Raw genomic sequence first — 27,076 nt, 5'->3', positions numbered from 1 at the left:
CGTTCCTCCGCGGCCAACCGTGCGTTCCAATCGGTGTGCGGTGCAAGGGAGACCCTCCGCGTATAATTCGTGCTCCCTCCTTTCGCCGTTCTTTTCTCTTCCCTGTATATTTTCACTCGAAGATTTAAAAACTCCCATCGTCCTCCCTGATAGGCTTCGACAGAAAACCTGTTCTGTGTCCTGTGCTGAGTGTAATTCTACGGGTCTTTCCTTCACAAATAAATAAACACACCATGGCCATGTCCATGCGAACCACTCGCCATGCTACCAAGCTGGCTCAGGTTAGTCACCGATCGCAATGGGTATTACCCTAATGCAGAAACTAAATCCAGCCATTGTGACAGTCTTCACGTTTATTGGCTCAGTATACCTCTCGCAGATCTTATGCGACGGCGGAACCCGACCTGAAGTCTGCCCTCAAGGCGGTCATCCCCGCCAAACGTGAACTCTTCCAGCAAGTGAAACAACGTGGGGACGATGTGATTGGCGAGGTCAAGGTTGCCAATGTCATTGGTGGCATGCGTGGTCTCAAGTCGATGCTCTGGGAGGGCTCGGTCCTCGATCCCGAGGAGGGCATCCGCTTCCACGGCAAGACCATCAAGGATTGCCAGAAGGAGCTCCCCAAGGGTACCTCCGGCACGGAGATGTTGCCCGAAGCCATGTTCTGGCTCCTCCTGACGGGTGAGGTCCCTTCGACCAGCCAGGTGCGCGCCTTTTCGCGCGAGTTGGCCGAGAAGTCCCACCTCCCCCAGCACATCCTGGACCTCATTAAGTCCTTCCCCCGCGACATGCACCCCATGACGCAGCTCTCCATCGCTGTCGCTGCCCTGAACACTGAGTCGCAGTTCGCCAAGGCCTACGAGAAGGGTCTGAACAAGGCCGATTACTGGGAGCCCACCTTCGATGACAGCATCTCTTTGCTTGCCAAGATCCCCCGTGTCGCCGCCTTGGTCTTCCGCCCCAATGAGATCGACACTGTCGGCACCCAAGCTCTCGACGTGAACCAGGATTGGTCTTACAACTTCGCGGAGCTCCTCGGCAAAGGTGGCCAGCAGAACCAGGACTTCCATGATTTGCTGCGTCTGTACCTGGCTCTTCACGGTGACCACGAGGGCGGTAACGTGTCCGCCCACGCTACCCACTTGGTTGGAAGTGCTCTGAGCGACCCCTTCCTGAGTTACAGCGCGGGTCTCTTGGGTCTGGCCGGACCTCTGCACGGTCTTGCTGCCCAGGAAGTCCTGCGATGGATCTTGGCCATGCAGGACAAGATCGGAACCAAGTTCACTGAGGAGGATGTCCGTACCTACCTCTGGGACACCCTGAAGTCGGGTCGTGTCGTCCCTGGCTACGGCCATGGTGTCCTCCGCAAGCCCGACCCCCGTTTCGAGGCTCTCATGGACTTTGCTGCCACTCGCCCTGATGTTCTGGCCAACCCTGTCTTCCAATTGGTCAAGAAGAACTCCGAGATTGCCCCTGGCGTTCTTACGGAACATGGAAAGGTAAATGATCATTTCAGTGTTTTCCAAGCTACGTATGCTAACGATACTAGACCAAGAACCCCCACCCCAATGTTGATGCCGCCTCTGGTGTGCTCTTCTACCACTATGGATTCCAGCAGCCCCTGTACTACACCGTCACCTTCGGTGTCAGCCGTGCTCTGGGCCCTCTCGTCCAGCTCATCTGGGACCGTGCCCTCGGCCTGCCCATTGAGCGCCCTAAGAGTATCAACCTCCTGGGCCTCAAGAAATGATTGACGAATTTCAATCTTCGCGTGTAAAAAAATGTTTGAATGATAGCGTATCTTGATATCCGCAATGGACGTGTGTTCTTATTTTGTTGACGGTTTGCCTTTGTTCTCTTGTTTGCGGGGATTGATTTCCCTGCGTCTAGCAATATGCCCAATTGCATAGACGCCAGATAGACTTTTAGAGAATAGAACTATATCGGATTTTCTGGTTTTATTTTTCGCCCATGACGCGACTTCACGTTCAACCTTCGCCTAAATCTTTCCTCGACTGGCAGGAGCGCTTTGCTGGCAATTTGGCCTTGAGTGTTGTTTAAGTTGCGATTCTCAAAGATTTCTCTAAATTATCGATTTGAAAATTGATAGGTAATTCCTATGCAAATTCTTCTAGATAAATATCATTTTTCTTTTTAAATTATCAAAAGCGTTGCATACTCAAGATAACCCTGCTGGGGACGTAAAAGTTGTTCGCCCTCCTAAATTTATATATTCCGATGCACCTCAGCATTATCATCGTAAATGAATGAACCACCACTTACCATTTACGAAAAGAGATACTAGGATCGAAGCAACTACCTATAGAATCATAGAAGTGTCACCATATCTATTATGATTGAACTCTTTTCTTAAGAAAATAATCTTGTTACATTTTGTTGAGGGCCGATGGATGACCATAACATGGATTGAAATAGGGATTCCTGAAATGGTTGGCCGTTTATTGAGTACGAGCAAACAACTTGCACCCCAGCTTGGCAAAAAAGTCCACTTGAAAAAAGTATTACAATCGTGCTGATGACTGTACAACACAATCCAACACTGGCGATACAGTCATGCTGTAAATAGAACTAGGATTATCCTTTCGCAGGTTCCTTCACATATCACAAAGGAACAATTCGAAACAGCATAGTTACAGAGCTTATGTGGCTATTTCTGACCGCAGGTTAATCCTAGTTGTAGGCTTTCTTGCCGGCCTTTTATTGATGGGTCCATAAAGGTGAGGCGATTCGAGAAACACCAGGATGATTGGCCGAAGAGACATTCATACTAACACCAAGTGCGGTCGGGCGCTGGAAAGCTGCGAAGAAATAGCTGCAGGGGTACCCAACCCAGTATCACGCGTCAGCAATTCACAAGTTATTACGTTGACTTCGGCTGTTTTCGTCTTTCTACCTGTTCCATGTGTGATTACTATTATAGGGAGCTCTAGCTCATACTACTAAGATGAGTTCGTTGTTGGAGTTAGATTGCTAAGCTGGTAGTAGATTTCTATCTGAAATTTATAGCACAGCTGAGGGAAGGCATGGCGAAGAGACAAACCTCGATGGATCACACAACGAGCGGCCTTTTAGCATTTGCGGCGACTACGAGTGTCCGTCTTTCGAGGAAACCGTCCTTACTTCGTCGAGTAGAACTGGCCGATGTTGTCACATTAACGCCAATAATAGTACCGGCCGAAGGAGAGGTGATTGCAGTGCAGGTGTTGTCGACGCTGAACCGATGGGCTATGATCGAAGACACCACCGGACATATAAGTGACTTGGTGGAAGGTGATATTGTCGCGGCTGTCCTCGCAAAGCGACGTTCCTTTCAGGTCTTCAGCTGTGATATCCCCTCCAGACTTTCACCGGGGGATATTCTGTCTTATGTTAGCAAGAGCGGAATAGTGGGGGCGGCCGAGGCCCCCCTTAACGATAAAGAGATACCGGTTCAAGTCCGAGTACTCGGTAGTATACTGAAAGCAGGGGCTCCTGTTAACATTAAACATTCAGCAATCCCCAGATGCCAAACCCTAAGCCAGTCGGCACCTATAGTGGTAGTCGCCGGTACCGCGTCAAACACCGGAAAGACCACCACAGTCCGGAATATAATCCAACACCTCAAGTCCAGAGGACTCCGAGTCGCCGGCGCCAAATTATCTGGAGTCGCCCTCTGGGGCGAATTGCGTTGTTTGGCTGCCACAGGGGCTGATTTAGTTCTGGGTTTCGCTGATGGTGGGTTACCCACCACTTGCGGTGACCCAACTGAGGTAGTGGAGGTGTCGCTGGGCATCCTACGTGAGCTCAACAAAATTAATCCTGATGTTATTGTTGTCGAGTTCGGGTCGTGTCTCCTTGGATTTTACAACATCATGACCGTTTTGGATTCACCGCAGTTCCGGCAGCATGTAGCCTCCCTCGTTCTTACGGCGAGTGACACCGTTGCGGCTTGGGGTCTGAAACGTCTGATGGAAGAGCACAAGGTTGATATTACTCTGGTTACAGGCCCTGTGGTAAACAACATAACCTATGTGGGTTACATCGAGAGGGAACTGGACTTGCCGGCTGAGAGCAACACAGGTCCCATGCCGAAGACGTTCCAGTTGATAGATGCGAGGCTCAATGAAATTGGGAGGGAGACGGCAAAAACAGAAATGGCGTTTTTGTAGTAGCCTATTATCAGAGGTTAATCTAGTTCTTCTTGCTTAACAGCCAACATCAGGGAAAAACTTCATGTGCACCTTGAGGACGCCACAGTTTCAGATGTTCTTATACTACAATGTGATTGATTGTACCTTTGAAACCATTAACAGACAAAGCAATTTTGCTTTTCTCAAAGGAATTGGGAAGGTATAAACCCCATATGGCTTCTTTGTTTGTTGACAACAAAGATGAAGGCTGGATGTAGTCCACACCGTGTTCAGCCATCGTTTCACAAAGGGTAGGGCTTCCGCTGGTTCATATCACGGGATTCACTGAATGAAGCCAGTGGAACCAACCTATCATCTACGGTTCCACGTAGAGACCTGCAGTGAATATGTAGTAGATATTAAATTGCAGGACGCTCCAGATGACCCAATGGGGGCTGATAAACTGGAGCTTCAGAGCTGGGTATGTGACTTTCCATCCCAAATAGCTCACAAATTCACTACAAGGAGATAGCCTCAAATGGGATATAAAGTGCCTCTAGAGCCTGTTAACTGAAAGTCTTGATTCATTTCATAGAGAAAACAGTTGAGCGCCTATCTACTGCGAAAATGTTGTTCTTCGCTGCTTTTGCCGTCTTTATGACCTTGATTTCCACCGCCCTCAGTCAACCCGTCGATGACATTTCACCTCGCAGTATCGGAGGCGTCAAGATTGTCAATAGCCTGTCCGCTCCAATCTACACCTGGTCCGTGGCCGATAAAGAAGGCAGGATGTATACGCTTCCTGCCAGGGGTGGTACTTACGAGGAAATATGGCGTGTGAATCCTAAAGGGGGCCGCATCTCCATTAAAGTGTCAACAAAGCCTGACCTAAAAGCGAATGATGTCATACAGTTCGAGTATGAAATGAAAGGCGACAAGGTCTATTGGGATGTCTCATGTGCTGACCTCCACCTACCCTCTGAGTTTACTACGCGTGGCTTTTCTGTTCAGCCCTCATCCAAAGACTGCCCCTCCATCAGTTGTGCTGCTGGTGATGAGAAGTGTTCTCAGGTTCATCCGTGGTCAGAAGCAATCCATAGTTGCGCTCTCGTCACCTCCTTGACGTTCAAGCTTTAAGCTACCGATACGCTGCGATGGACTGGGGATAATATTCTTCATTGTACTTACTTTTGGCCAATAGTTCTGAATACGACTAGGATTATAGTTGATCTAAGTCCAGGTTGGGGGGCGGGGGCCTTGTCTCTGGAGGATATGCATTGAGCGACATATCTGAATAAACAGTTTCTGAATCAAATATGACTTGACATTGGCAGTTGAATGGCACTTGAGTTGAAATACTTACAGCCATGAAAGTACACACATAGATAGACCTATTGTACAGTATGCTCTTCTGGTGGAATATCCCCAATTTGTAGTTGACTTTGGCTCCTTGCTGCCTGAGGCAGACACTCCGTGGAGAGAAGACGGGCTAACCTGAAACGGATTGGCTCGCAATCGGCTTCCCGCACGATGTCTGTGCCCGTGTCGCCTCGTCCCTCCGAACAATTGACCGATGCAAGATGTCACTGCCAATGAATACATATACTTCAGCAAGATGAGTGATGCAATTAGAGCTCGTCGAATATTACGCAAAACATTTGCGTGCGATGAGTGTAAACGGCGAAAAGTTCGATGTTCCGGCGATGATACTTGCTCCAACTGCGTCAGAGATGCAAAAGCATGCCGGTACTCGTCCCCGTCGCAAAAATTATCGTCACTGCAAAGGTGAGGCTATCTGCCGCGGGTTTGAATTATATTATCCGACCTTTAATTTTTGGATGGCCGGAATATTTTAACTTACATACCCTGCTTAAGGCGTCTTCAGGAATATGAACAACTTCGGCAGGACATGGAAAAGGCCTGGAGGACGTACCTCCCGACAGTTGATCTGCAAGAAGCACTTCGGACTGTACGAGAGAGCCGCCAGGTAGCTCTGGTAAATACAAGCCAGGAGAATAAGCTGAGTACGGAGGTGGAACACCATACTGAGCAACTCCCGACAAACTTCACCGAACACAGCAATGCAGAAGACTATGAATTTGACGAATCTCAAGACTTCGATAACTCAATCGACGGTATGGGCTTCTTAACTGCTGATCCACATAAAGCTGGATATACAGGGCCGCAGTCTGGCATAGCTGCCTTAAAATTCTTGCAGTCTCTTCCCCTGTACCTTCCACTGAACAGCGTGAACACGCCTTCATCCTTGGATGAGGATGATTTTCCTGCCGTGCGATCTCAGTCAACGGCTACAGTTAGCCGTTATATTGATGACTATTTTGCTCTCTACCATCCCGCATATCCTATCTTACATGAAGGGACCTTCCGTGCGCGAATATCAGGTAAGCCTTGTACTCGAGGCTGACATATCAAATTTACTAAGCGATTAAAGGTGCCCTGGCTAAGCCGCGGGACGGCTCGTGGCCGCTATTATATAACACAGTTCTCGCCATCGGTGCGTTCGTGGGCGATTCTAATGCGACTAAATGCGATATCCCTTTTTACAAGGAAGCGCGTAGACACCTAACGATGGATGTCCTCGAGAAAGGGTCTTTGAGCTACGTGCAAGCTATTGTTATAATGGCGAATTACTTACAAAAACGCAACAAGCCTAACGCGGGGTTTATTCTTATTGGCATCGGCTTCAGCATGGCTCTCGCTATCGGCTTGCACCGCGAATTTGGCATGCCAAGCACGTCGCCTTTCACCATGGAGATCCGCCGCCGCGTTTGGTGGACACTGTTTGTCTTCGTTTCTGGGGCTCAGTTAACTCTAGGGAGGCCTGCAGTGTCCTTAGTCGGAGTGAACATTCGCCTCCCGTCAAATCTGGATGACCAGGATATTGCGGTCGATATGGAGCATTTGCCCGAGTGCAAGCCCGGGCCCACTATCACGTCTGCTCTCATTGCTCAAGTGAAGCTAGCTAAGATTGCAAATGCCGTTCAGGTGGAGCTTCTCACGCACCACGTTCCACGATATGAGAAAGCTGTAAAACTCGAAGAGAGTATTGGGAATTGGTGGAAAGACCTACCCCCATATTTCAACCAAGACGTCAATCTGGAACCGCACTTGGAGTTGCCGAAGAGGGTCCTTTTATGGAGGTCGTTTCACCTGCGTATCGTGCTCAACCGGCCCTTTTTATTCGAAGCTATAGCTACACGATCAGCCATCAGTACATTGGAGGGCCCGATCAAGTCGTGCCTCGCTGCAGCTGACGAGTGTGTCACGTCTATATGTGGATTCCTCAATCATACGGATAGTAGAAAAAGAGGTCTGGCGTGGTATGCGACGTATTGGTTAATCACGGCGAGCTTTGTGCAGGCCACTTGCTATATCTACAGCCCCACTCATACTATGTCTCCGTCATGGAAGGCACATCTCCAACAGGCTGTAGATTGCCTCGAGAGCCTTGGATCATCGCATGACATGGCCTTCCGCGCACGGAATGTGTTACAGAAGCTCCTTGGTGAGCATACCTACCCCGTCTTCCCGATCTATTTTGCCACAGGGTTCATAACTAACCTAAGTAGAACAAGGGCATGGTGGTGACTTGACTCAAAATATTAGCCCGAATCCAACAACGGCCTTGTCACGCCCTTCTCGTGCCCTCTGGGCCCCGCCACCCGGTGCTCAAAACCAAGCAATATACAACCCGTTATCGATGGGGCTAGAGGATAGCTTTACGTGGTATCCGCAGGGCATGTCTAATGCGGAGCTTCTTGACGCGGCGGGAGGCTTCATGATTCAAAATTTCTTCGAGGGCTCAGAAGGACATTCAGGAACGAGCCCATGGATGCCAATGTGATCATCATCCGCTTGACACATGAACTCTTGAGTTGGCCACGACCTGTGTCTCTACTTTCTAGTCACCAATTATCTAGATACCCTAGGCTCAGCCAACAACTTGCGGATGCGGGCACGTCGATACTATAGCATGCACTCGGACAGGCCAACTAAAATACATGCATATAGCGCAAATGATCGGTGACATCGACACCTAGCACTCCTTGGTCGTATCCAAACAGCAGGGCAGCCAGTTTGTATACATATCATGGATCCCTTTCCCAGGTCATTGAGGGATCATTCCCCGCGGGTGGGTGTATCGATTTCGTCGGAGTGACCACATTTTGATCTTCCCCGACCTGGTCACTTTCTCGTGCGATATATGAACTCCGCAATTTGAAGTATTCTACGAATTCTGGGTGAAGCCGTCCGGGGTAAGGAGTAGTTCTCAGGTGATATACTTCCCCACGTTGTGTGTTGTTCGGTTTCGGCGCTATCTCCGAGCCCGGTCCCCACTGAGGGACACCATTGTACATCAGCTGCTCGGAGATATTCGCGAGAAACCTTATTTTCTGTGGATCTTTATCATGCTTCATTGCGCCTGAAAGTCGCATAGAGTGGGTGGAAGACCTGCTGGTTTGGACCGCTGGACCCCTCATGAATAATCGGGTAAGGACAGGAATATAAGTATTTAATTTTCTACTTGTTCGAACCTCACGTACGGCTTACCCAAAGTTCAACAAGCAACACTACAAGCCCTAAACACCATGTCTCTCAAAGGAAAGATTGCCCTAGTTACAGGCGGAGCGAGAGGAATCGGCGCCGGAATAGTTCGTGCTTTAAGCGAACAAGGAGCAAAGGTATGTGAACTACCGTTTCACGATTTTATTCATCAACAGGATTCTTACGAAGAACAGGTCGCATTCAACTATGTTTCCCCATCGTCACGTACAGCTGCGGAATCTCTTGTCGAGTCTTTACGGAATAACGGCCATGAGGCATTCGGTATACAAGCAGACCTGGCTGATACCCAGGCCCCAGCGACCCTTGTGTCCGCAATTTTGTCTGCCTTCCAAACCACCCAGATCGACATACTCGTCAACAACGCCGGAGCAGGCGACAACAGACCTCTAGAAGAGGTAACTCTTGAAAGCTATAACAAGCTGATGGATATCAACGTCCGCGCCGTGGTCTTCATGACCCAGGCCGTTCTGCCCTACATCCCTCGTGGCGGCCGCATCATCAATCTCTCTTCTATCTCCGCGAGAGGCGGCTACCCAACACAGTCTGTGTACGCTGCCACCAAAGCTGCTGTTGAGGGTCTCACTCGCGTATGGGCTACCGAGTTGGGCCACAAGTATGGTGTCACAGTTAATGCCGTGAACCCGGGTCCCGTCGATACCGACATGTACCAGGCTGCCGGACCTGTCCATCTCGCCAGGATGGAAGAGCAGAATAAGAAGGTACCTGCTGGCCAGCGCTGCGGCACTACTCAGGATATTGCGGATATTATTACATTCCTGGCGGAGGAAAGATCTAGGTGGGTCACTGGGGATGTGATCTGTGCGAATGGGGGGATGCTGTATACATGATGTTAAAATAAGTTGTCCGATATTACAATGGCTTCTACAATATATCTCTCATAAATGCAGCCAAGCTTTAGGCCGAAGTTTATTCAGTATGTTGATGTTTGCGACTCTAGTATTAGAACAGTGGCTTTCTCGTTCATCTAGTACTTGTACAATTTGACGTTGATATAAGACGAATGTTACTCTCGTCGCCTTATTTCCAGCCCTACGGCGTGAATATTCATGCATGCTGGCGTTCTGTATTTCTATAACAGCTAAGAGAGCTACATCATCCTGTTTGATCTCTCTAACTCTTTCTAGCAGGGTGCCTAATAGCCAAATAAGACTTGGTCCAGAACATATTACCCACGGTGTATGCATCCAGCCTTAAGACCTAGAAGGCAGAATATACGCCTACAGCTATACTGAACATCCAGATTACAAATTCCATATACCAGGCCATGCATTTCCCAAATTAGCAGACACAAGTAGAATATCTACAGAAGTGAAACCCCAATCAAAAAGAAAAAAGAACCAAGCACATCTCCATTTTTATACACCCCCAACTACTCCCACTCCTCACTCTATTACACACGCCATCATCCATAAAAAACAAAAAAACAAATCTAATCATCCAAAATCTGCACCTTAATAGCCTTCGAAGCAGGGTTACTGGCCGTTTCAAACGCCTTGACCCCATCCTCCAACGCGTACCGATGCGAAACCAACGGTTTCAGATCGATAATACCAGCCGCAACGAGACTAATCGCCTTGGGATAGATATCGTGATATCGATACTGCCAGCGGAGATCGATTTCCTTGGCGGAGAGATGCATGAAAGGGATAGATTGGAAATCCTTGCCGACGCCGATAACGAAGACTGAGCCGCCGAAACGGGTGGACTGTTGCCGGGTCAATCAGTTACCTGCTTTTGGATAATGGGGATGAAGGAGGGGAGAAAAAAGGGGGGGGGGGGGGACGTTACGTATATTCCAGCATGGATGCTGGACTCTACACCCGTGCATTCTATCACCAACTTTGCCTCCTGGCCTAGCGTCTCGATGATTCTGCCCGCGATAGTCTTGGGAGTGTCGTCTCTTGTGACCGTCACTGGTCTAACACGAGGAACCAGTTCCTTTGCCTTTGCTAGACGGCCTTCGTCCAGGTCTGTGATGACGATCGGTTCTGCGCCCGCTGCGTTGGCGGCGAGGAGAGTGACCAGGCCGATGGGTCCTGCGCCGCAGATCACCAGGGGGTCGGCGAGGCGGAGGCCGGAGCGGTCGATTCCTGCTAGGGCGACGGTTAGGGGTTCCAGAAGGGCGCCTTCTTCGAAGGAGATGTTGTCGGGCAGATGGTGCAGCCATGCCTCGGGGTGGGCGTGGTATCGTCGGAGAGTGCCGTGGTGGGGAGGCGTGGAGAAGAAGACCACGTCCGGACAGGCGTTGTACTGGCCTGTTCGGCAGAAGTAGCAGGTGGGTTTGGAGCAGGGGATGCCGCATTCCATGGCGACTTTGTCGCCTTTTGCTTTTGTTAGTATTTAAGGCTTCTAATGGCTGGTGGTAAACGGGGACGTGGTTAGATGGCTTACCCGGCTTGAACCGAGTCACGTCCTTGCCGACTTTGAGAACTACTCCGGCACTCTCATGGCCCAGGCCGTTGTCCCCTGTTACGACCATGTCGCCGATGTGGCCATGTTTCCAGAAGTGGACATCGGAGCCACAGATGCCAGTGGCGCGGACGTGGACGAGACACTCGTTGGGTTGGATCTCGGGGATGTCTGATTTCACTAGGCGGAGGTCGTTGGCGGGGCTGGTGTGGATGGCATGGTTGTAGGGTTTGCGGTCGAGGATGTCCATTTTGGATATATATACGTATGGTATTGATTGAACTGGTTTATTATTTCTGGAATGGTCATAGGAGAGCTACTTATATCTTGCTCGGAGGCCGACGTTGGAGAACTTGACGAGCTGCCATATTGGAGAGACTTCTCCATCATCAGGTGGACTGGCTCTTCGGACGTACCACCGAATTGGAGGGTTGCTGGCCAATATTCATGCTACGCTCTTGCAGAGGATCATGCGTTGTCTTGCAAACCGAGTAATGATTCTCAGGGTCTGCGACTGCAGTCACTTGCGAAAGCCACGTCGGGGTCATCTCCGAGGGGCAGGAAATATACGGTTCCTGGCTGATGTCTACCACTTCGGAATTCTCCCGAGCACCATAGCAATGCATTTTGAGTAGGTTTATCCACACTGAACAGCTTGTTGAGGGCGAATACATACTGCACGCCCTGGTTCATGGTATTGGTCTAGAATTATCTGCCCCGCACCAAGTGGTTAACAAGCGGGGTGCTAATTAGCTACCCTACTCCACACTCTACGAGATATTGCGACTGTGCCCATACTACAAGACAGGATTTTCAACATGCTCGTACAGGACTCTCGTCCAGGAATGAACAAGCACGATGTCAAAGAGCTACCAGAGTGATCGGGTCTATTTTGTTGGTGTTCTGTGCGAGTGTCCTGCAGCATGCTCCGGCTCTGGCTTAACCGAGGCTGTATTCTATAGCGAGGCTCCATTCCTCTTTCTTTTCCAACCAGGCATTTCAGACTATACTTGGTTTTACAGTGCCTTCCTTCATATATTGAGGGCATACTTATGAACTTATCCCAAATGACGGCAGCATTCAAGGACTGGAGCCTTGTACCAGCTAGTCAGTAAAGTGCGAGACACATTTCGCAGGAATATGAAGAATATTGAGCCTACATCATGGACTATCTTCCCTACAAATGACGAAGAAGCTACTGGAGAAGCACATAGTAGTTATCTAAACCTGAGGAAGACAAGCAGTCGTTCTTTTCGAGAGGATACTATAGCATAACCATATGACTTGACTTGTTTGCTCGATATTCTCAATCCCTGAGCCATATGATGCGAGCTAATCAATTTGGCCCTGTAGAAGCATTTCTTTTACTGGGTGTATATAGCAGTCAGACACAAAGGTATTGCTCCTCGCTTTGCTCACCAGCAGTTCCTTGGCCACATCAAATCCACACAGCCTTATATACTCCAATCCCATCTCTTGAGGAATCCTTCAGCAATCCCCAATTTCTTAGACCAGCAGACTAGTACAAAGTCCCACAGTGCCAGTTCTCTGGAAGGCTAGTGTTACCGGTACCATTGTACAGCGCGAGCTGGGGATAAGGACAGATAGGTCTTTGAATCTCCACGCCATCAGCAGGATCATCATTCCACCACTTCGTAGGGATAAGATAATCCGGCGTGGTCCCGTTCTCCACCCAGTCCATGATCGCCAGAACAATGTCATGCTTCGAATCATTGAAACCAGGAACACCCCAGTGGGTACCACTCAGCGAGCCGCTTTGGTCCGCACCGTTGAAATAGTACGGGGCGTTCTGATCCGCCGGCGAGAACGTGCAGTGCTCCATACCCGGGACGGGAAAGAAACGATAGAATGACTCAATCGGGATCCCCTTCGGCTTAAGGGCCTCCACAACGTGGTTGAAGAAGTAGAATGAGGAGCCCGTTGCGATGCTTGGATCCGAGTATCCGTGATAATGGATCAGTTTGCCGCCCTTTTCGTAAAAGGGAGAGATGTTGAAGTTGTCGGCGGTCGCATTCCCGGGGTTGAGCTTCTCAGAGAGTGCGATCAACTCTTGGCTGTTCCAGTCCTCCCAGGTCCAGTCGCCGCCAAGCTGGAGCATATATTGGATGTACGTGACGAAGTCGGCGTCGAGGGATGGGGCGCCAACTTCGGTACCAAGAGTGTACCCGGGAAAGACGAAGGTGTCGTTCGCGTCCACCCAGGGGTTGAAGAGCTTGTTGACTGTGCCGATTTGCGGGGATGTAAGGCAAGTATCGTTGCTAGACGTCGAGTTACAAGCCAGGGTGGTAATGTCCAAGACACAACCAAAGGGATTCTGGAGGATATTGTCCTTCACGCCGTCTTGGGGATCACACTGCTTGAGAATCTCGGCAGCAACAGCAGACATCTGATCACTTGTGACATGGTAGTCTGCCGTTTCGGGGAGGTTCCAGATGGCTGTTAGGACGTTCCAGAGCTGCTGATGGGAGGTCCACCATGCGGGAGCACCAGCAATGACACCGTCGAAGTCCTCGGGATATTCTTCGACTTCCTTCAGACCCTGCTTACCACCGGCAGAGCAGCCACGGTAGTAAGAGCATGAAAATTTCCTTCCCATAATAGCCCTCCGTTAACGCCTTGCCATTCACGACGGCATTGTGGAGGGCAACGTGGCCCCAGTTCTGCAGAGCCTGTTCATTGTGATAGCCGAAGCTACCGTTGTTCCCCTCGTGGCCAAGATCAGACGAAACGACAGCAAAGCCGTACCAGGAGAGAGACGATAGCGTCCCAGCCAATTGAGCCGGAGAATTCACCGTTGCCATTGGCGAGGAAGCGGCCGTTCCAGTCGTCCGGTAGAACGAAGCCAACACTATGCTGGGTGTTGTTTGGCAGGGTGATGTTCGCTTGGGCGATGCATGCAGCAACGGGAAGCTCATAGGCGCTGATACCCCTGGGGCTGGAAGTTGAGCCATAGTTCAGGCTAACTGGTGGGGTGAAATTGTAGTGAGCTGGGTAGTCGTTGGCATAGAAGACTGTTGAGTTTTCGGGAAGCAACTCAGTCAAGCGGGCCACGGTGCAGTTCTTTGCTGCGTACACACCGGCGACCAGCCCTGCCAGAGGGAGGATGGACCACTGCATGTTGGATTGATGACCTGATGTCACCGAGGCTATTGGTCCGTGAAAAGAACGCAGCAAGTTGATGGTTTATGAGGGAGTCTGGGAGTGCAAGTGCCCCGGTTATAAAGAACCGTTTGAGGAGCCGGAATTTCTCTTCTTCTGTCATTCTAACCCGGCAGTCTAGAATTTGGAGAGATTGCAGTCATAGCTCACTGTATAGTGCCCAAGTTTCATTCTGGACGCGCGTTCACATTGGACCATGATACATAGATTATCGATAATTTAGTAACTTGATGTGGGGTTTCCGCAGACCCAGTCCATCGTGAAACGAGAGAGCGTACGTACGTACCTGCATTACTGCGTAGATCGGGTTTCGAGAAGGAATACACAGGCTCGGACTTTATTTCTTGAGCCAAATTGTTTATTTGCGGAGACCAAGCCTATTGAGGCAGTTGTGGACGGCGATCTGTGGATCCTTTTGAGCTTGGATGTTCATCGTCGGAGTACATCTGGTGGCAAACTTCAATCGTATGGCCTTAGTAAAGGCCATCACCAGCTCACTGATCGTGTAGATGGTCAGGGAGTCTCGGTGATCGTAATGGGTCTCTGTCTTGGTCTCCTTCATCTTTTGCAGATGTCTTTACATGGGTGGTCGTACTTTTGATCCGGCTCGCACCATTGGATTGCCCTAGTGGGTCAAGAAATAAACATACATTATGCAAAACACTATCATGCGGTGGTTCATTCTCCTTTGCACAGCTTCTAGGAACTTAATATACCATAAAGAGAACCCCAGAAGTACCCCTAATCCGAGAAATCTCTTCAGGAGCAATGTGGCTGGCCGTATGGCATTCAAGAGACTGAGCTGAAGGTAACTTGTAAGGTCACCTAGGAGTGGATTGAACGTGGTGATCCAGATTACAGACTAATAATGCTGGGTGTGAGTCTGGCCAAATGGATGAAGGGTAGAATGGCCCCAGTTTTTATCTTCGATACCAGGCTCTATATTGGTGGCGCCGGCAAAACAAAGGAAGAAACTCTTAGATTTTCTAGCTATATACAGTCTTTATTTTACTCTCCAAGGATCTGTCAACTAGATATCTTCCAGGTTTGGCCTGCGTAAAAGCATCTTAAGTCCAGCCGGAGGTAACATGACCAATAATATGAAGGAAAAGGTGGTTGAAAGTTCCTAAATAGGTTAGGATCGATGGGATCTTTGATGCCCTTCCAGCAAAGAAACATGGGCATTTCCATGTTTCACCGTGAAACAACTTGTCAGGCGAGAGATACTTGTCCTAATACTTGATGTGGTTCTCTCGATTACGCTTGTTAAACAATAATCATTCCGCTCGCAGCAAAACCTGAGCCTTTACAAAGGGCCCATTATCTTGAATGTATTTTTACGGGGCTACATCGCCACACAAAGCTCGGTATCATCTTGTTTTCCCTTTCTTTGAAGATCAAACGTGGCGAAAGGGATACCATTGAGTTCATTGATATAACGGAACGATCTGAAGTAGATAAAGATAAACAACTGCCCATTCTTCTGGCAATATACCCATCTATCTACCTAGCACAGCACCTTGATCTTTGTTTCCCCTCTAACCTCTGCCTGGAACAACAATGAGTCTCAAACTCTAGGGCCTACTCCTCCTCGCCACCGGTGCATTTGCGAAATGCCGGCAAAGTGACGAATATCCGGAATGCTAATGGAACGGAAGCGCGACTTTTTGTAGGAGCACAAAGGACGGTAGTGAGGTCTTTGCCAAATGAGGGACGAAGTTCAGTATTGGTACTCCATCATAAGAGAACCACCAGTCAAAATAAGTGAATCATGCATGAAGAATTTGGTCTTACTTGCCACAGGTTCTACCAGAAAGCCCTCTGGTGTAAATCAAAGTGTTGAACCTTCTCGTCTCTTTCGGTGTTTCAGGTTCGTGTTTCACTTCCTCCTTTGTTCTGTAGTGTGGCTAATGGGCTTTCTGTGCTAGATATTTTTATGATATATAAACGGCGAGGTAGCCAGTCTGTCCTTGTGCTAATTTCATCATCTGATTTTATATTGATGTTATATCGTTCTATCAACTAGCCGGCCGATATACAATCACCAAACGATCATGTACCTCACACTATGGGTCTTAGCACTGTTTGTTGCGTATGTATCAGCCAAGGGCGAGGTACGGACATGTTACCAGAACGAGACGTACCCAGATTGCGGATGGTACGGTGAAACGCACTCTGCCTGTGATGGGACCTTGGAAAGCGACCGCCCCGCGTCCAGACCATACCTGATAGCACACACAGTAGGAAAGGGAGAGGACACCCTTGACGGTGTTAGCGATAAATGCCTTAAGGAGTACGGCCATGGATGCCGTTGGCCCTATAACGCGAAGGGGCAACAGAAAGGAAAGCTCCTGTACTGCGCAAAAGCAGAGGAGCAACAGGACACATAATGGTATGTTGGATTTCACAACTTGCTGTGCTCTTCTGCTGACTTTGTTGTTAGATATAGTTTTCGCCCTGTCTTGCTCACATATGAGTTCCACTGGGGGTGGAGATCCTGTGTTGTCTGTGTGTTGGTGCTCTGGGATTCTGTAGCCAGGAAGGCCTTGAAGTCCCGACAAGGGACGTAAAAGAATAGCATACCTGAATTGTCATGGACGGGCTCAGTTGTGTTGCTCGTTGTTATGTGTTATGTGGACTAGTTCGCTTACTCTATCTACTAGTCAAAAAATATGCGACGGTGTGCCTTTTTTCATCATGGCTGTATCGAGTAGAACCATTCTTCTGCAGAGAGGGCACTTTGAGAAATTTTCGTCCATATGGAGTTTGATTGGTATTCCAATTGTATTGATCTACACTTTTGGAGTATATCTTGATGATCATATAGCCATGGCCCTTGATAAATGCCAGTCTAGTATCCTGTACCAAGAGTTACATATCAATATCAGTGAGTAGATGTCTACATATTTTACAGCTGTCATATAGTCGTATCTGAAACTAACGCGCCTTTGAACAACTTCTCAGTAGACACTGTGATTTCATATCCGTGCCAAATTATTCCATAGAGCACCTAGAAAGCAACCATCCCCCACTCTGCAACGTCTGAAAGACGCCATCAGGATCATACTTGGAAGCAACAGCCTTCAGCCTCGCCACATTCTCCGCCCCATAACTAGCCAATGGATCCTGATCCCGCGCGGCATAATTGCAATACTGGTAGGGAAGATACGTCCCATTGGCTTTTGCAGTCGCCTCAGCGGCGTCTACTATGCGACGCATCGCTTGGCGCACCCGGTCTCCGTCTGCAGGGTCATTCCAATCGGCCACCACCAGAAACCCTGGATCTGATTAGCTAGTTTTTGCACCAAGGCAGAGGTGACATACACTGCTGGTCAACCTCCTCCAGCCCTAATGGGTTTCCGCCGAGTCTCTTGCTCTGCTTGATGCCCATTGAGGAAATCGGTTGGATTACGTTCGTGAGCCTAAGTCCTGCGACATCGCTTAGCGCATCCGTCTGCTCCACGCGGACTCTCTCGGCGGCTTGATAGACGTCCATGGGACTTGCCGCTGGGCTTCGTATGCACTGGAGCCGTCTATCACGGCATGGTCGCCGAAGAGCGGGAACACTCTGTCCACGAAGGATCCGCGCTGGTCGTCCTTTCCGGCGGGAGACAGACTGACAAACTGAGCGAAGAGGCTCTCGACCTGGGGTATGTTGCTTGGATCCAGGTCGGCCCCGTTGACGATTGCCGCAACGCTGGGTAGAGAGGCCATGATATCCATATTGACCGGGATACAACAAGGACTTCGATTCTACGAGAAGCACAGAGAGATAAGATGATATATTCTAGCATGCTTGCGACCATGTATATAATGCCTGATATAGCGGGGGTAGCCATTGCTAAACGTGAACGCATGCTATAACATGAGGTTACAGCCATAACTCGACATCGTGTGGCACAGCATCTGCATGAAGCTAAGCAGCTGCAGCCAGACCTAACAAAAACCAAGGTAATGCGCATACTCCTCTATGCAGATTTGGCCCATTCACCTACATGATTACATTGCAACTTAGACAATGTCACCACCTACTCGATGCAGAATCCGTGCGATTGAGCAGGGATATGCTGCGCCTAGACCCAGAACTAGTATCGCCTCGGCTAATTGACAGGGGTTTAATTAAGCCTTTGGATAAATGGGCTTTACTTTTACGAGACACCGTACAGAAATGTCCTGGACTGTGGGTACCTGATCTGCATTATGCCTGTCTTGGTAGGAGGATGACAACACACCACCGCTTAGACTTTGTGTCTGGCTGATAGTATGACATAATGGTATTAGATCTGGTTCCATGATTGCTATTGGCAGCTGGGATGTGGTCTCACCTTACTGTAAGCTCTGCTGTGGGGAGCTATAAATGGGCCCAGTGCCGGGCGAGTTCGCTTGATCGTTAGTCCTCGACAGCATGCGACCAAATCCAGACTGCCAACCACGGCCATGGGTCAGAGTGTCTATCAGACATACGATTGAAGATACCAAAGTCAATTCCCTATCACCACACATCTTAATAGCTTGTATAATACACAAGAAAGTCTATTCCACAATACAGCCATTAAGAATAATATACAATCATAACCCCATACCACAAAAGAAACCCCAATTACTCCAGCAATGCCTACTAACACAACACAGACCCAAGATTAAATCCCATTAATTCCTCTCAACCGTAACCTCCATAACCTTATGAATGCCCCTCTCTTGGTCGCCCACGGTGGCAAACATGCCCTGAGGGTTTCCCAAGATATGTTCCTCGGAGTCATTATCCGCGCTCACTTTCGACGACGAGATCATCGTCCTATGCGGCGTGCTGTTATCGTACGGCCGCATGCCCTCCGGGACATCGTCTCGCCCCAGAGTGCTGAGACCGTTTTCCGGCTCGTTTGGCGGTTCCCCGACGTGAGGGGGTAATCTTGTCCTGTGGGGCGGCGGCGGTAGGAGCTGATGGTGGAGACGAAGACGCGGAAGTAGGGGCCGTAGGTTGGGACGCAGGCGATTATTACCTTTTAAGTTGGGTTATGGGATGTTAGTTTTGGGGAGTTATGGAGTGGGAGGGATTGAGGGTGGACGGACTGCTAGGCTGATCTCGACGATGGACCAGAGAATCACCGGTTTGCTGTCCGTGTAGGTCTTTAGTCGCGCGATGGTGAAGATGCGGATTATCTGGATGATTGTGACGAAGAAGCCGATGGCGAAGACGCAGCAGAGGGCGACCTGGGGTATTGGAGTTAGGTCAGTGGACTCTTGTGGTAGGTGGGCGTAGTGAGTACCTTTTGGCGTTTTCCGAGCTGTAGGTTCCAGAGGACTGGCAGAGGGAGGGCGATGATGACGAGGTCAAACCCTAAACTGGTTCCTGCAAGAGCTGGAGGGTGTTAGTTAACCATCAGCCAGGTGAGTGGTGTTTATACGCACCATAGTATGACTTGAGGGTGTTGATGCAAGTCCCGGTAAGCTCAGAATCCCATTGCATTGCGATCTGTGGCCCGTCAACATCATCGCGTACTAGTATACTGGACTCAATGCCATACAGGTTTGCAGGGGAAGATAAAGAGGAAAGTGAAGATGATTTGATTGACCACTACGGCGGCAATCGCAACGATAATGATCGTTCGATACATCTTCACGAATCCGCCGATGCGGAGATACGACGCCAGTAGCGAGACCTTGAACCCCAGCAGGGACATCGAATATAGCGGGCCGCCGGCATATTGTATCTGGTGAGCCAACGTTAGAGCGTCTATACATGCTGCGGAAGCGCGGTCAGAAAACCACGACGCACCTTACTGAATTGCTTCACGTTGGCCGTAGGAAAATACTCGGCATGAAGGCCAAGACCCCATCGCGTTTCTGTAGCAGTTAGGGATCCATCCTCCTCCAACCGCCATGAAAGGCCACTCACGAAGTATGCTAGATGCACAGTATCCAGCGGTCATGATCGCACTGTACAGCGCGGCATAGTCATCCAGCCATAATGCTCTCTTTGTGTGGATTCGGATGTAGAACCGCAGGGCAACCGCTAGGAGGGCCGCGATCGTGAACACCAGCAATACGGCAATGACCTGGGAGATTTCGCTGTGTGGATCGGGCTTGTCGAGGTTATACACCCAGCCCATAGTGTTGGAGCAGTATCACAGCTCAGCAACGCATGTCAATCGCAGACTGGGGGCTAGGCCGGGGGATAAAGACACATCAACCTTGCACATTCTAAGAACGAAGCGGCTGTTCTACGGAGTAAATTCAATTTTTCCTTCTCATTTCCTACCAAGGATCAATAACAATCTCACTCTGCAGTAACTAGTTGCAGAAGAACGCCACCAGGAATTGCCCTCTCCACCACGAGGCCTACTAATTGTGCCCCCCCTGCAGCTGCCCAGCTGAGCCAGTCTTCTGGAAAGACGAGGGGCCCGAGTGAACGGCCCTGAAGGTTGGGATGCTGCTTGATGGGCCCCGTATTCTAAGTTTGACCGGTGTATGGGGCTATGGGTCGGATAATAATCTGGTCCACTGCATATTGATTAATGGTGCCGAGTAGTGGCCTAGCATTGCAGACTCGGACTACTTCGGAAATTCGTTACGAATAAATTGCTTCTCGTGACGCCGTTGACCCTATTTCTCGGCGTGTTTTGGTTCGGCACCCACGTGGATGATATGCGATCTGACTACAGAGTATAGGAATTGAGTACAATAGGCAAAGGGATATGAAGCAATCAGTCTATTATGCAACACATATACGGAATCCCAAGCTGGCCGTCCACACCAGTCTGTGTACTGTGCACGCAGAACCGCAAGGATCCCACAATACGGACCAAAGGCCTTGCTTAATAAGGACTCAGACCTGGAAGCTTGGCTAAATAGGAATTGAATTTGCAGCTGCGAGACATGCAAAGACACTACCGATGATATCCCGATTCCCACGTGACGAGATGCTCCCAATCGGGCAACAGGCATCAGTGGATGTGGAGAGAAAAAGTGGATTCTGACGTGATGCACCAAGTAGAAAAATCCGATCATTGCTTGTACCCTTGAACAAGACGCCAATCACCAAGAGGAAGGGCCTGAACCCAAGATCAAACCCATGGATGGATGATGGCAGTGCGCAGATCTGCACAGTGGCTCATCGAGACGGCGATCTAAGGTGGACTTGCAACCATGGTTTCGATGGGAATCTATTTACTGGGCTACGTATGCAAGGGCAGGATAAGCGCATCGCCCATGGAAAAAGGTCAACCCTTGCCCTGGATAAGCTTTAAAAATACCCACGACAGGCGCCACGAGCGGAATGTGGCCACGGTCGACCTGCCAAATGCGTTTGCTCTGGAAAATGGTCCTGCGGATTACAAAATGCATATATTAACGGAACTACTGCAGGCTCCGTCCTCCGAGCAATGCCGTAGCCGAGGTCCAGCTTCTTATGTTCAATCAATCCCTTCTGCCTTCTGGAATCTGGCCTGATACTGGGAACCAATGCTGCCTCCATCGGATCTCCACATAGCATTGACCAGTTTTGGGGGCTGGAAACCATTGGTCGGAGACAAATTACGACATTGCTTTTCGGTTATGCAATCGATAAAACCTGCCGGACATTACGCAGGAACCTTCAGGGAAAGAATTGTGATTGACGTTGCAATTGACCCTAAGCATCGAGCTCCACCGTATCCACTAGCGGAGAAAGTCCGGTGAAACGCCGCCATTGGACTCCACGGATTGGTTTTCCCAAGAATGGGCGAAGAGAGACTGTGGATGATTGTCAATCTAAATAACTTTATAGCCTGGTCTAGTCTATTTACAGTTCCGTAAAAAATTCCACCACTCTTGTTTCCCCCCCGACTTAAACACTGCACAAACGGCCATCTTCACGAACGGTCCACTCGTCCGCCCCGACAGCGGTAGTGGCGTAGAAGAGATTGTCCGGGTCGTATTTAGCCTTGATCTTGCGCAGGGTAGCGTAGTTGTCGCCGTAGAAATACTTCTGCCAGTTGGGCTGACGGAAGTCGGCCTCGTTCAGGTACGCCCCAGAGTTCGGCGCGACCTTGGTCAAGGCCGGGATATAATCATTGGTCATCTTGTCCTGCTCGGCCAGCATCTCAGCTCGCGCATCCCACTTCCAGGGGGTGGTGAGGGTGGTGTGGATCAGGGTCTCGCGCCAGGCGGGCAGCACCGCGTTGTCCACATCCCCCACTAACGCCTTGGAAACATTCAGACCCACGCCGATAAACGTGGCGCCATCCTCGGTGATGTGTCTGTATGCGGCCGTAAGTCCGTCGTTGTTGTTTTCCACCACCGACCGGGGGATCAGCCATCCACCATACTGCGCGGTGCCCACCGCGATCGCGCCCTGCATGGCGGTGAATTCCTCCAGGTAGCTGTCGAACTGCTCGGAGTAGGTCGTGTATTTGATTCCCAGCTTGGTCAGTCCATCGGTGAACGGTTTCACGAGTGCCACCAGGTCAGCAACGGGGATGTTGGGACCGGTCAACGGCGTGATGAGGAAGCTGGTGTTGGTGAACATCCAGACGGACATGGCACCGGCGTCCACGACAGAGGGCAGGACGGTCTGCCAGAGCGAGACAGCCTCGTAGAAGGTATCCTGGGAGATGCCATCATTGGTGAAGCTCAAGTTGTAGCCCGACACAGGCGTGGCAGTGTGCGCCTTGGAGGTCAGCGACCAAGTGATACCATAGGTACCACCACCGCCACCGCTGAGCGCCCAGAAGAGGTCGGAGTATTCGTTGTCGCGAGTGGCGGTAATGAAGTTACCCTCGCCATCGATCACCTCCCACTCGAGCGCCTGGTCGGCGCCAAGTCCATACCGCGAGGACAGGGCCGAATGGCCTCCACCCTGGGAGTAACCTCCAGCAATTCCCACGGTGGGACATTCGCCGCCCACCACCTGGAGACCCGCCTTGTCACCGGCTGCGTACGCCTCTCCGCCTTGCACACCGGCGCCCATCTTGATGGCCTTGCCTTGGTAGTGCTTGTCCTTGTAGTCCTTGATCTCGATGTCCTTGAGATGGTGCATCCAGATGGCCAGCGCGCCGGCTCCGGTCGACTTGCCGTTGTAATCGTGGCCGGTATTACGGGGAACCACACGGATGTTATGTTCCTTCGCGAACTTCAGAGCCGAGGAGACATGTTCGGGCTTAGCCACATCGACAGCGTAAACCACGTAGTTACCGAGGGTGCAGGGCTTCGATTGAGGGTGGAAGGGATCGCAGGTTCCATTAGTGTACCAAGGAGCCATAATCGACGACGAGGTTTCATAGCTACGAAATTAGCGGAAGCGCTTCAGTGATTAGTACAAGGCGCAAACTTACTGAAGCTCCGGGTTTGTCCACTGCTCGCTGAGCGTCTTGCATTCAGCAGCGTTATAACTGGGGTCATGGCATGGTGTACCCAAAGGCACCGTGGCTACCAGGCGGCCGTCAACCGACTCGTTGAATTTGGCCCAGACATCCTGGGTCGGCCAGCAAGAATCACCAGGAAAGCAGCGACAGTTGGAGGCAGCGTTCGCAGAGCCGCGGCCAGGAGGCCCGTCAAAAGCGACAACCCTGTAGCTTGACCGAACATTTTGGTTGTGTCGAGGGGCGAAGGGATGGAATGCAAGGCAAGCCGGGGCGCGCTGTACCTTTATGATCCCTCACACGTAAAGTGGAACGCTATGACTGACTGGTCTAAGGCAACGCTACTCCTAAATCTAGTTCCTGATTCAGGTAAAACCTTCTGATGGGTCGCGCTCATGCCATTGGGTCTCCAATATCCACCGGAGACGAACTACTGTAACCTAAAGGACGCGGTGGAGCTAATAAATTGACCGGCTAAACGTGCGAGAAAAACCCGCTGTGCTCGAGCCTATCACACCCTATGGTGTACGCCGGAGTAATTCATTTTATAGTGCAATATAAGTTAATTATCAGTTTATCAAAAATTGAGTCCAGCCAAGTGGAAAATACCTCCTGCTGCTCACCGGTTCGCTTAGACTTTAGTCCACAGGCTCATGCACCGAATCCTCTCGGTCCCATCGCAATCGGTATTCCGGCATCAACAGTCCCGGCGACGGCGCTTTCTCGACGAAACGCCTCACTTCAGGGGTCGGAAAGATATATTGCAATGCCGTGAAGACCGCGGCACTAATTGCCGTGCCGGTGAGGAAGCAAATGTAGTAAATCTGGGTTAACCCCATGGGAATGGCCACGGTAGGATCGACATGGGCCACGAAACCAGGGAGTGAAGGAACCATGCCACAAAGCCACTGCTGTCGTCAGCGTAATTGTACAAAGCTCACGTATTGGAAATGGCTAACCGCCACTAGGGCCCGCCAATTCACCCCGTTGGTGTACCAGTAGATACCTCGATTGTCCCCGTGGCATGGAAACAGGTCCTCCACCTTGATCTTGCGCCGCATCACAGCGAAATAAGACGCTATCATTGACCCGACCATAGGTCCCAGAAAGATTGAGTAACTACTGAGAACTGCTAAGAATGTGGTAGCCGTGTTGACCAGCTTCCACGGATTGCATGCGATCGATACTAGGACTGTGATATAGGCACCGCGACGAAGGTTTATATATCTCGGAAACGTAGCCGCCATGTCAAACCCTATCATTGCGCAGAGGTTAGCTGGGCAAGAAATGTTAGCAATAACGAGGAATTCTAACCTCCTGCTAGTGCATTCGCTGGCACGTTCAATCCCATCTGCGACACACTCAGCGCAGCTCCTCCAAAGAACACGGCTACTCTGGAGCGCGAACCCCCATTGTCCATGACGGCGCTGAGCAGGGTGGGCAAATTCCACAGCGGCTGACCGTAGCGATTCTGCGTGGCTGCCGTGACCAGAATGCCGACGGTCGCACATAGAATGCTATAAAAGGGAAAGCTGACTAGTTGTCCGAGAATTGCCTCACGAGGTGTTCGTGCAAACCTTGTATAATCATTCTGATTCAGGATTCCAGCAGCTGCGCCGCCGATAGTACTCACGATACCAAACGCAATCTTCCATCCAGAACCGCCAGCTCCGGGCTCTGAGATCGTACTGCCAAACCCGCTGCTGTCCATACTGACCAGCGCCCAAATAAGGATAACGATCTCAAATACTACGATCGTGGCCGACGAGATATAGAAGAATATCTGCAGTTTGTGGGGACGGATATGCAGCACCGGCAAGGAGAGCACCATGAAGATGATGTACGCCACAAACTGTGCCGTGGTCATTCCTGTCGACTGAGGCATCTGATTCGGAATTCGACTTTCGAGAGATGGCCAAATTGCGCGCAGACAGACGTAGGTGCATTCCCCGCCAATCCATGCTTGAACCGCATCTATCATGCATGGTGAGTTACCTGCGGCTAGCATCGACAATGAGAGACCTACACCAGACTACAAGGTAAATGTCAGTCGAGTTCTAGCGATGCCAGTTGGGATGAGCAACTCACCGATGGAGAGTAAAATCCGGTTCCATAGAACAAATAGACTGCCATAAAGGCCCCAGACATACCTATTAACCAAAGGAAACCCGACTATGGATGTCAGTCCTGCTTGCTACAAGAGCTGTGGACTTACTATGGTAAAATATCCCCGGTAATGAGTTAATCACAAGTAGCCCGACGGCAATTATATTGCCAGCGACGATCGCAGCCAGCGACTGACGCCAGGTTAATCCCATGGCAATCAACGAACTTCCTATCATGTACACCGAGATATTTGAGCTGGCCAGAACGCCTGCTTTGTCAGAGTGTTCCCTCTCTGCAATGCCAGATGAGCATACAAAAGTTATGGAACGTCCAGAAATTCCAGGTTCTCCGACCTGCTTCGACAGGCTTAATGTCGTCGTTGATCCAACGGTTGGGGATGTTTGCTCCTTCATAAGGGACTTCGAGGTATCTGAGGATAGTATTCCCCATATTGATCAAAGCATATGAATGAATACCTGGTATCAGTAGGGTGACAGTGCAGGTAGATGTAGATAATCCCGGAAGAGAGACCAGAGGTTGTCAATGTGGGCAAGATGCTTGATTGGGGTCTTCTCGTGATGGAGACGCGCATCTGTTACACAGCGAAATAAGGACAGAATCTCGGTGTCCACTTGCAGGAAGCAAACAGGGTGAGGTCCTTGTCTATGCAGTTGTGATTCGCTATATTTCATGCTTCTTGCATCCGACATAACTTTTTGCATGAGGCACTAGTATCAGGGCTGCAGCCAGATCAAGACACTAACAAAAGAAATTACATAGCAAAGGCAAATGCTTAGAGGACTGGTCGGTCAAAGTGAAACCTTCTGGATACTGAGGGACGTCCGAGTGGTGTTGAGAACAGCCATATTATGGTCGAAGAGCTCAGCAATCGGCCAATATATAAAATATTGCCTCTTTGTCCTCTACCTCATTTATTCTTCTTCCCTCATTTTATTTCTCTTTCTTTTCTTTGCCCTTTATAGCCCCTAACCATCGCGAGGACATAGTAACAAGCAGCGGTTAAGATACAAAAGTGCTTCTCACTAGATTTCTTGGATGTATATACAATAGAACTAGATCATAGGTGCCGTGATATTTCCAAGAAGCCTCTAAATGAAAGCCGTCTGTATGTCTTTCAAAATATGCCCTAACTAATAATATATAGACTATTAGTACATCCATCTTATCTTCGTCTCCCGTGAGGGGTCAGCCGATTCCCCGCGCCCTAATCGACACGCCACTCGACCACCAGCCAACTTAATCTCTCTACCTCCAGCCATTAACTACATGACAACCTGCTTATTC

General features: G+C 50.0%; 9 protein-coding genes across 9 annotated transcripts; 4 read left to right on the top strand and 5 right to left on the bottom strand.

Moving 5' to 3' along the window:
- Positions 1–91: 91 nt before the first annotated feature.
- On the top strand, positions 92–1,954 carry mcsA (putative citrate synthase Cit1; the record flags this gene model as incomplete). Its single annotated transcript, XM_015545944.1, has 3 exons — positions 92–281; positions 345–1,499; positions 1,550–1,954. Coding segments are annotated over 3 exons (1,491 nt in total), but the record flags the coding sequence as incomplete, so codon positions are not given.
- Positions 1,955–3,065: 1,111 nt separating this feature from the next.
- Positions 3,066–4,169, top strand: ANOM_000685 (uncharacterized protein; the record flags this gene model as incomplete). The annotated part of the gene is made up of 1 exon (XM_015545943.1): positions 3,066–4,169. The coding sequence occupies one exon, from the start codon at positions 3,066–3,068 to the stop codon at positions 4,167–4,169; it is 1,104 nt and encodes a 367-aa protein (XP_015411908.1).
- Positions 4,170–4,757: 588 nt separating this feature from the next.
- ANOM_000684 (putative C6 transcription factor) lies at positions 4,758–7,995 on the top strand (the record flags this gene model as incomplete). Its single annotated transcript, XM_015545942.1, has 4 exons — positions 4,758–5,254; positions 6,006–6,532; positions 6,583–7,656; positions 7,721–7,995. The coding sequence occupies 4 exons, from the start codon at positions 4,758–4,760 to the stop codon at positions 7,993–7,995; spliced, it is 2,373 nt and encodes a 790-aa protein (XP_015411909.1).
- Positions 7,996–8,740: 745 nt separating this feature from the next.
- Positions 8,741–9,565, top strand: ANOM_000683 (SDR family NAD(P)-dependent oxidoreductase; the record flags this gene model as incomplete). Its single annotated transcript, XM_015545941.1, has 2 exons — positions 8,741–8,833; positions 8,891–9,565. 2 exons carry the CDS (start codon positions 8,741–8,743, stop codon positions 9,563–9,565), a joined length of 768 nt encoding a protein of 255 aa, XP_015411914.1.
- A 602-nt stretch (positions 9,566–10,167) lies between these two features.
- Positions 10,168–11,397, bottom strand: ANOM_000682 (NAD(P)-dependent alcohol dehydrogenase; the record flags this gene model as incomplete). The annotated part of the gene is made up of 3 exons (XM_015545940.1): positions 10,168–10,443; positions 10,527–11,059; positions 11,130–11,397. 3 exons carry the CDS (start codon positions 11,395–11,397, stop codon positions 10,168–10,170), a joined length of 1,077 nt encoding a protein of 358 aa, XP_015411915.1.
- A 1,269-nt stretch (positions 11,398–12,666) lies between these two features.
- ANOM_000681 (uncharacterized protein) lies at positions 12,667–14,285 on the bottom strand (the record flags this gene model as incomplete). The annotated part of the gene is made up of 3 exons (XM_015545939.1): positions 12,667–13,707; positions 13,796–13,837; positions 13,914–14,285. 3 exons carry the CDS (start codon positions 14,283–14,285, stop codon positions 12,667–12,669), a joined length of 1,455 nt encoding a protein of 484 aa, XP_015411912.1.
- A 3,036-nt stretch (positions 14,286–17,321) lies between these two features.
- Positions 17,322–18,050, bottom strand: ANOM_000680 (uncharacterized protein; the record flags this gene model as incomplete). The annotated part of the gene is made up of 3 exons (XM_015545938.1): positions 17,322–17,605; positions 17,652–17,749; positions 17,797–18,050. The coding sequence occupies 3 exons, from the start codon at positions 18,048–18,050 to the stop codon at positions 17,322–17,324; spliced, it is 636 nt and encodes a 211-aa protein (XP_015411913.1).
- A 927-nt stretch (positions 18,051–18,977) lies between these two features.
- ANOM_000679 (putative integral membrane protein (Pth11)) lies at positions 18,978–20,437 on the bottom strand (the record flags this gene model as incomplete). Its single annotated transcript, XM_015545937.1, has 7 exons — positions 18,978–19,327; positions 19,394–19,538; positions 19,595–19,686; positions 19,737–19,800; positions 19,853–20,038; positions 20,104–20,171; positions 20,224–20,437. The coding sequence occupies 7 exons, from the start codon at positions 20,435–20,437 to the stop codon at positions 18,978–18,980; spliced, it is 1,119 nt and encodes a 372-aa protein (XP_015411862.1).
- Positions 20,438–22,152: 1,715 nt separating this feature from the next.
- On the bottom strand, positions 22,153–26,221 carry ANOM_000678 (uncharacterized protein; the record flags this gene model as incomplete). The annotated part of the gene is made up of 8 exons (XM_015545936.1): positions 22,153–23,587; positions 23,639–23,943; positions 24,325–24,573; positions 24,625–24,920; positions 24,980–25,697; positions 25,754–25,815; positions 25,881–26,039; positions 26,086–26,221. The coding sequence occupies 8 exons, from the start codon at positions 26,219–26,221 to the stop codon at positions 22,153–22,155; spliced, it is 3,360 nt and encodes a 1,119-aa protein (XP_015411861.1).
- Between the last annotated feature and the right edge of the window lie 855 nt (positions 26,222–27,076).

This window comes from Aspergillus nomiae (genome assembly GCF_001204775.2).
Source record: "Aspergillus nomiae NRRL 13137 chromosome Unknown contig00007, whole genome shotgun sequence".
Lineage (NCBI taxonomy): Eukaryota > Fungi > Ascomycota > Eurotiomycetes > Eurotiales > Aspergillaceae > Aspergillus > Aspergillus nomiae.
Note: the sequence above shows the minus strand (reverse complement) of the source record. Positions and strands in the feature narration are given on the sequence as shown.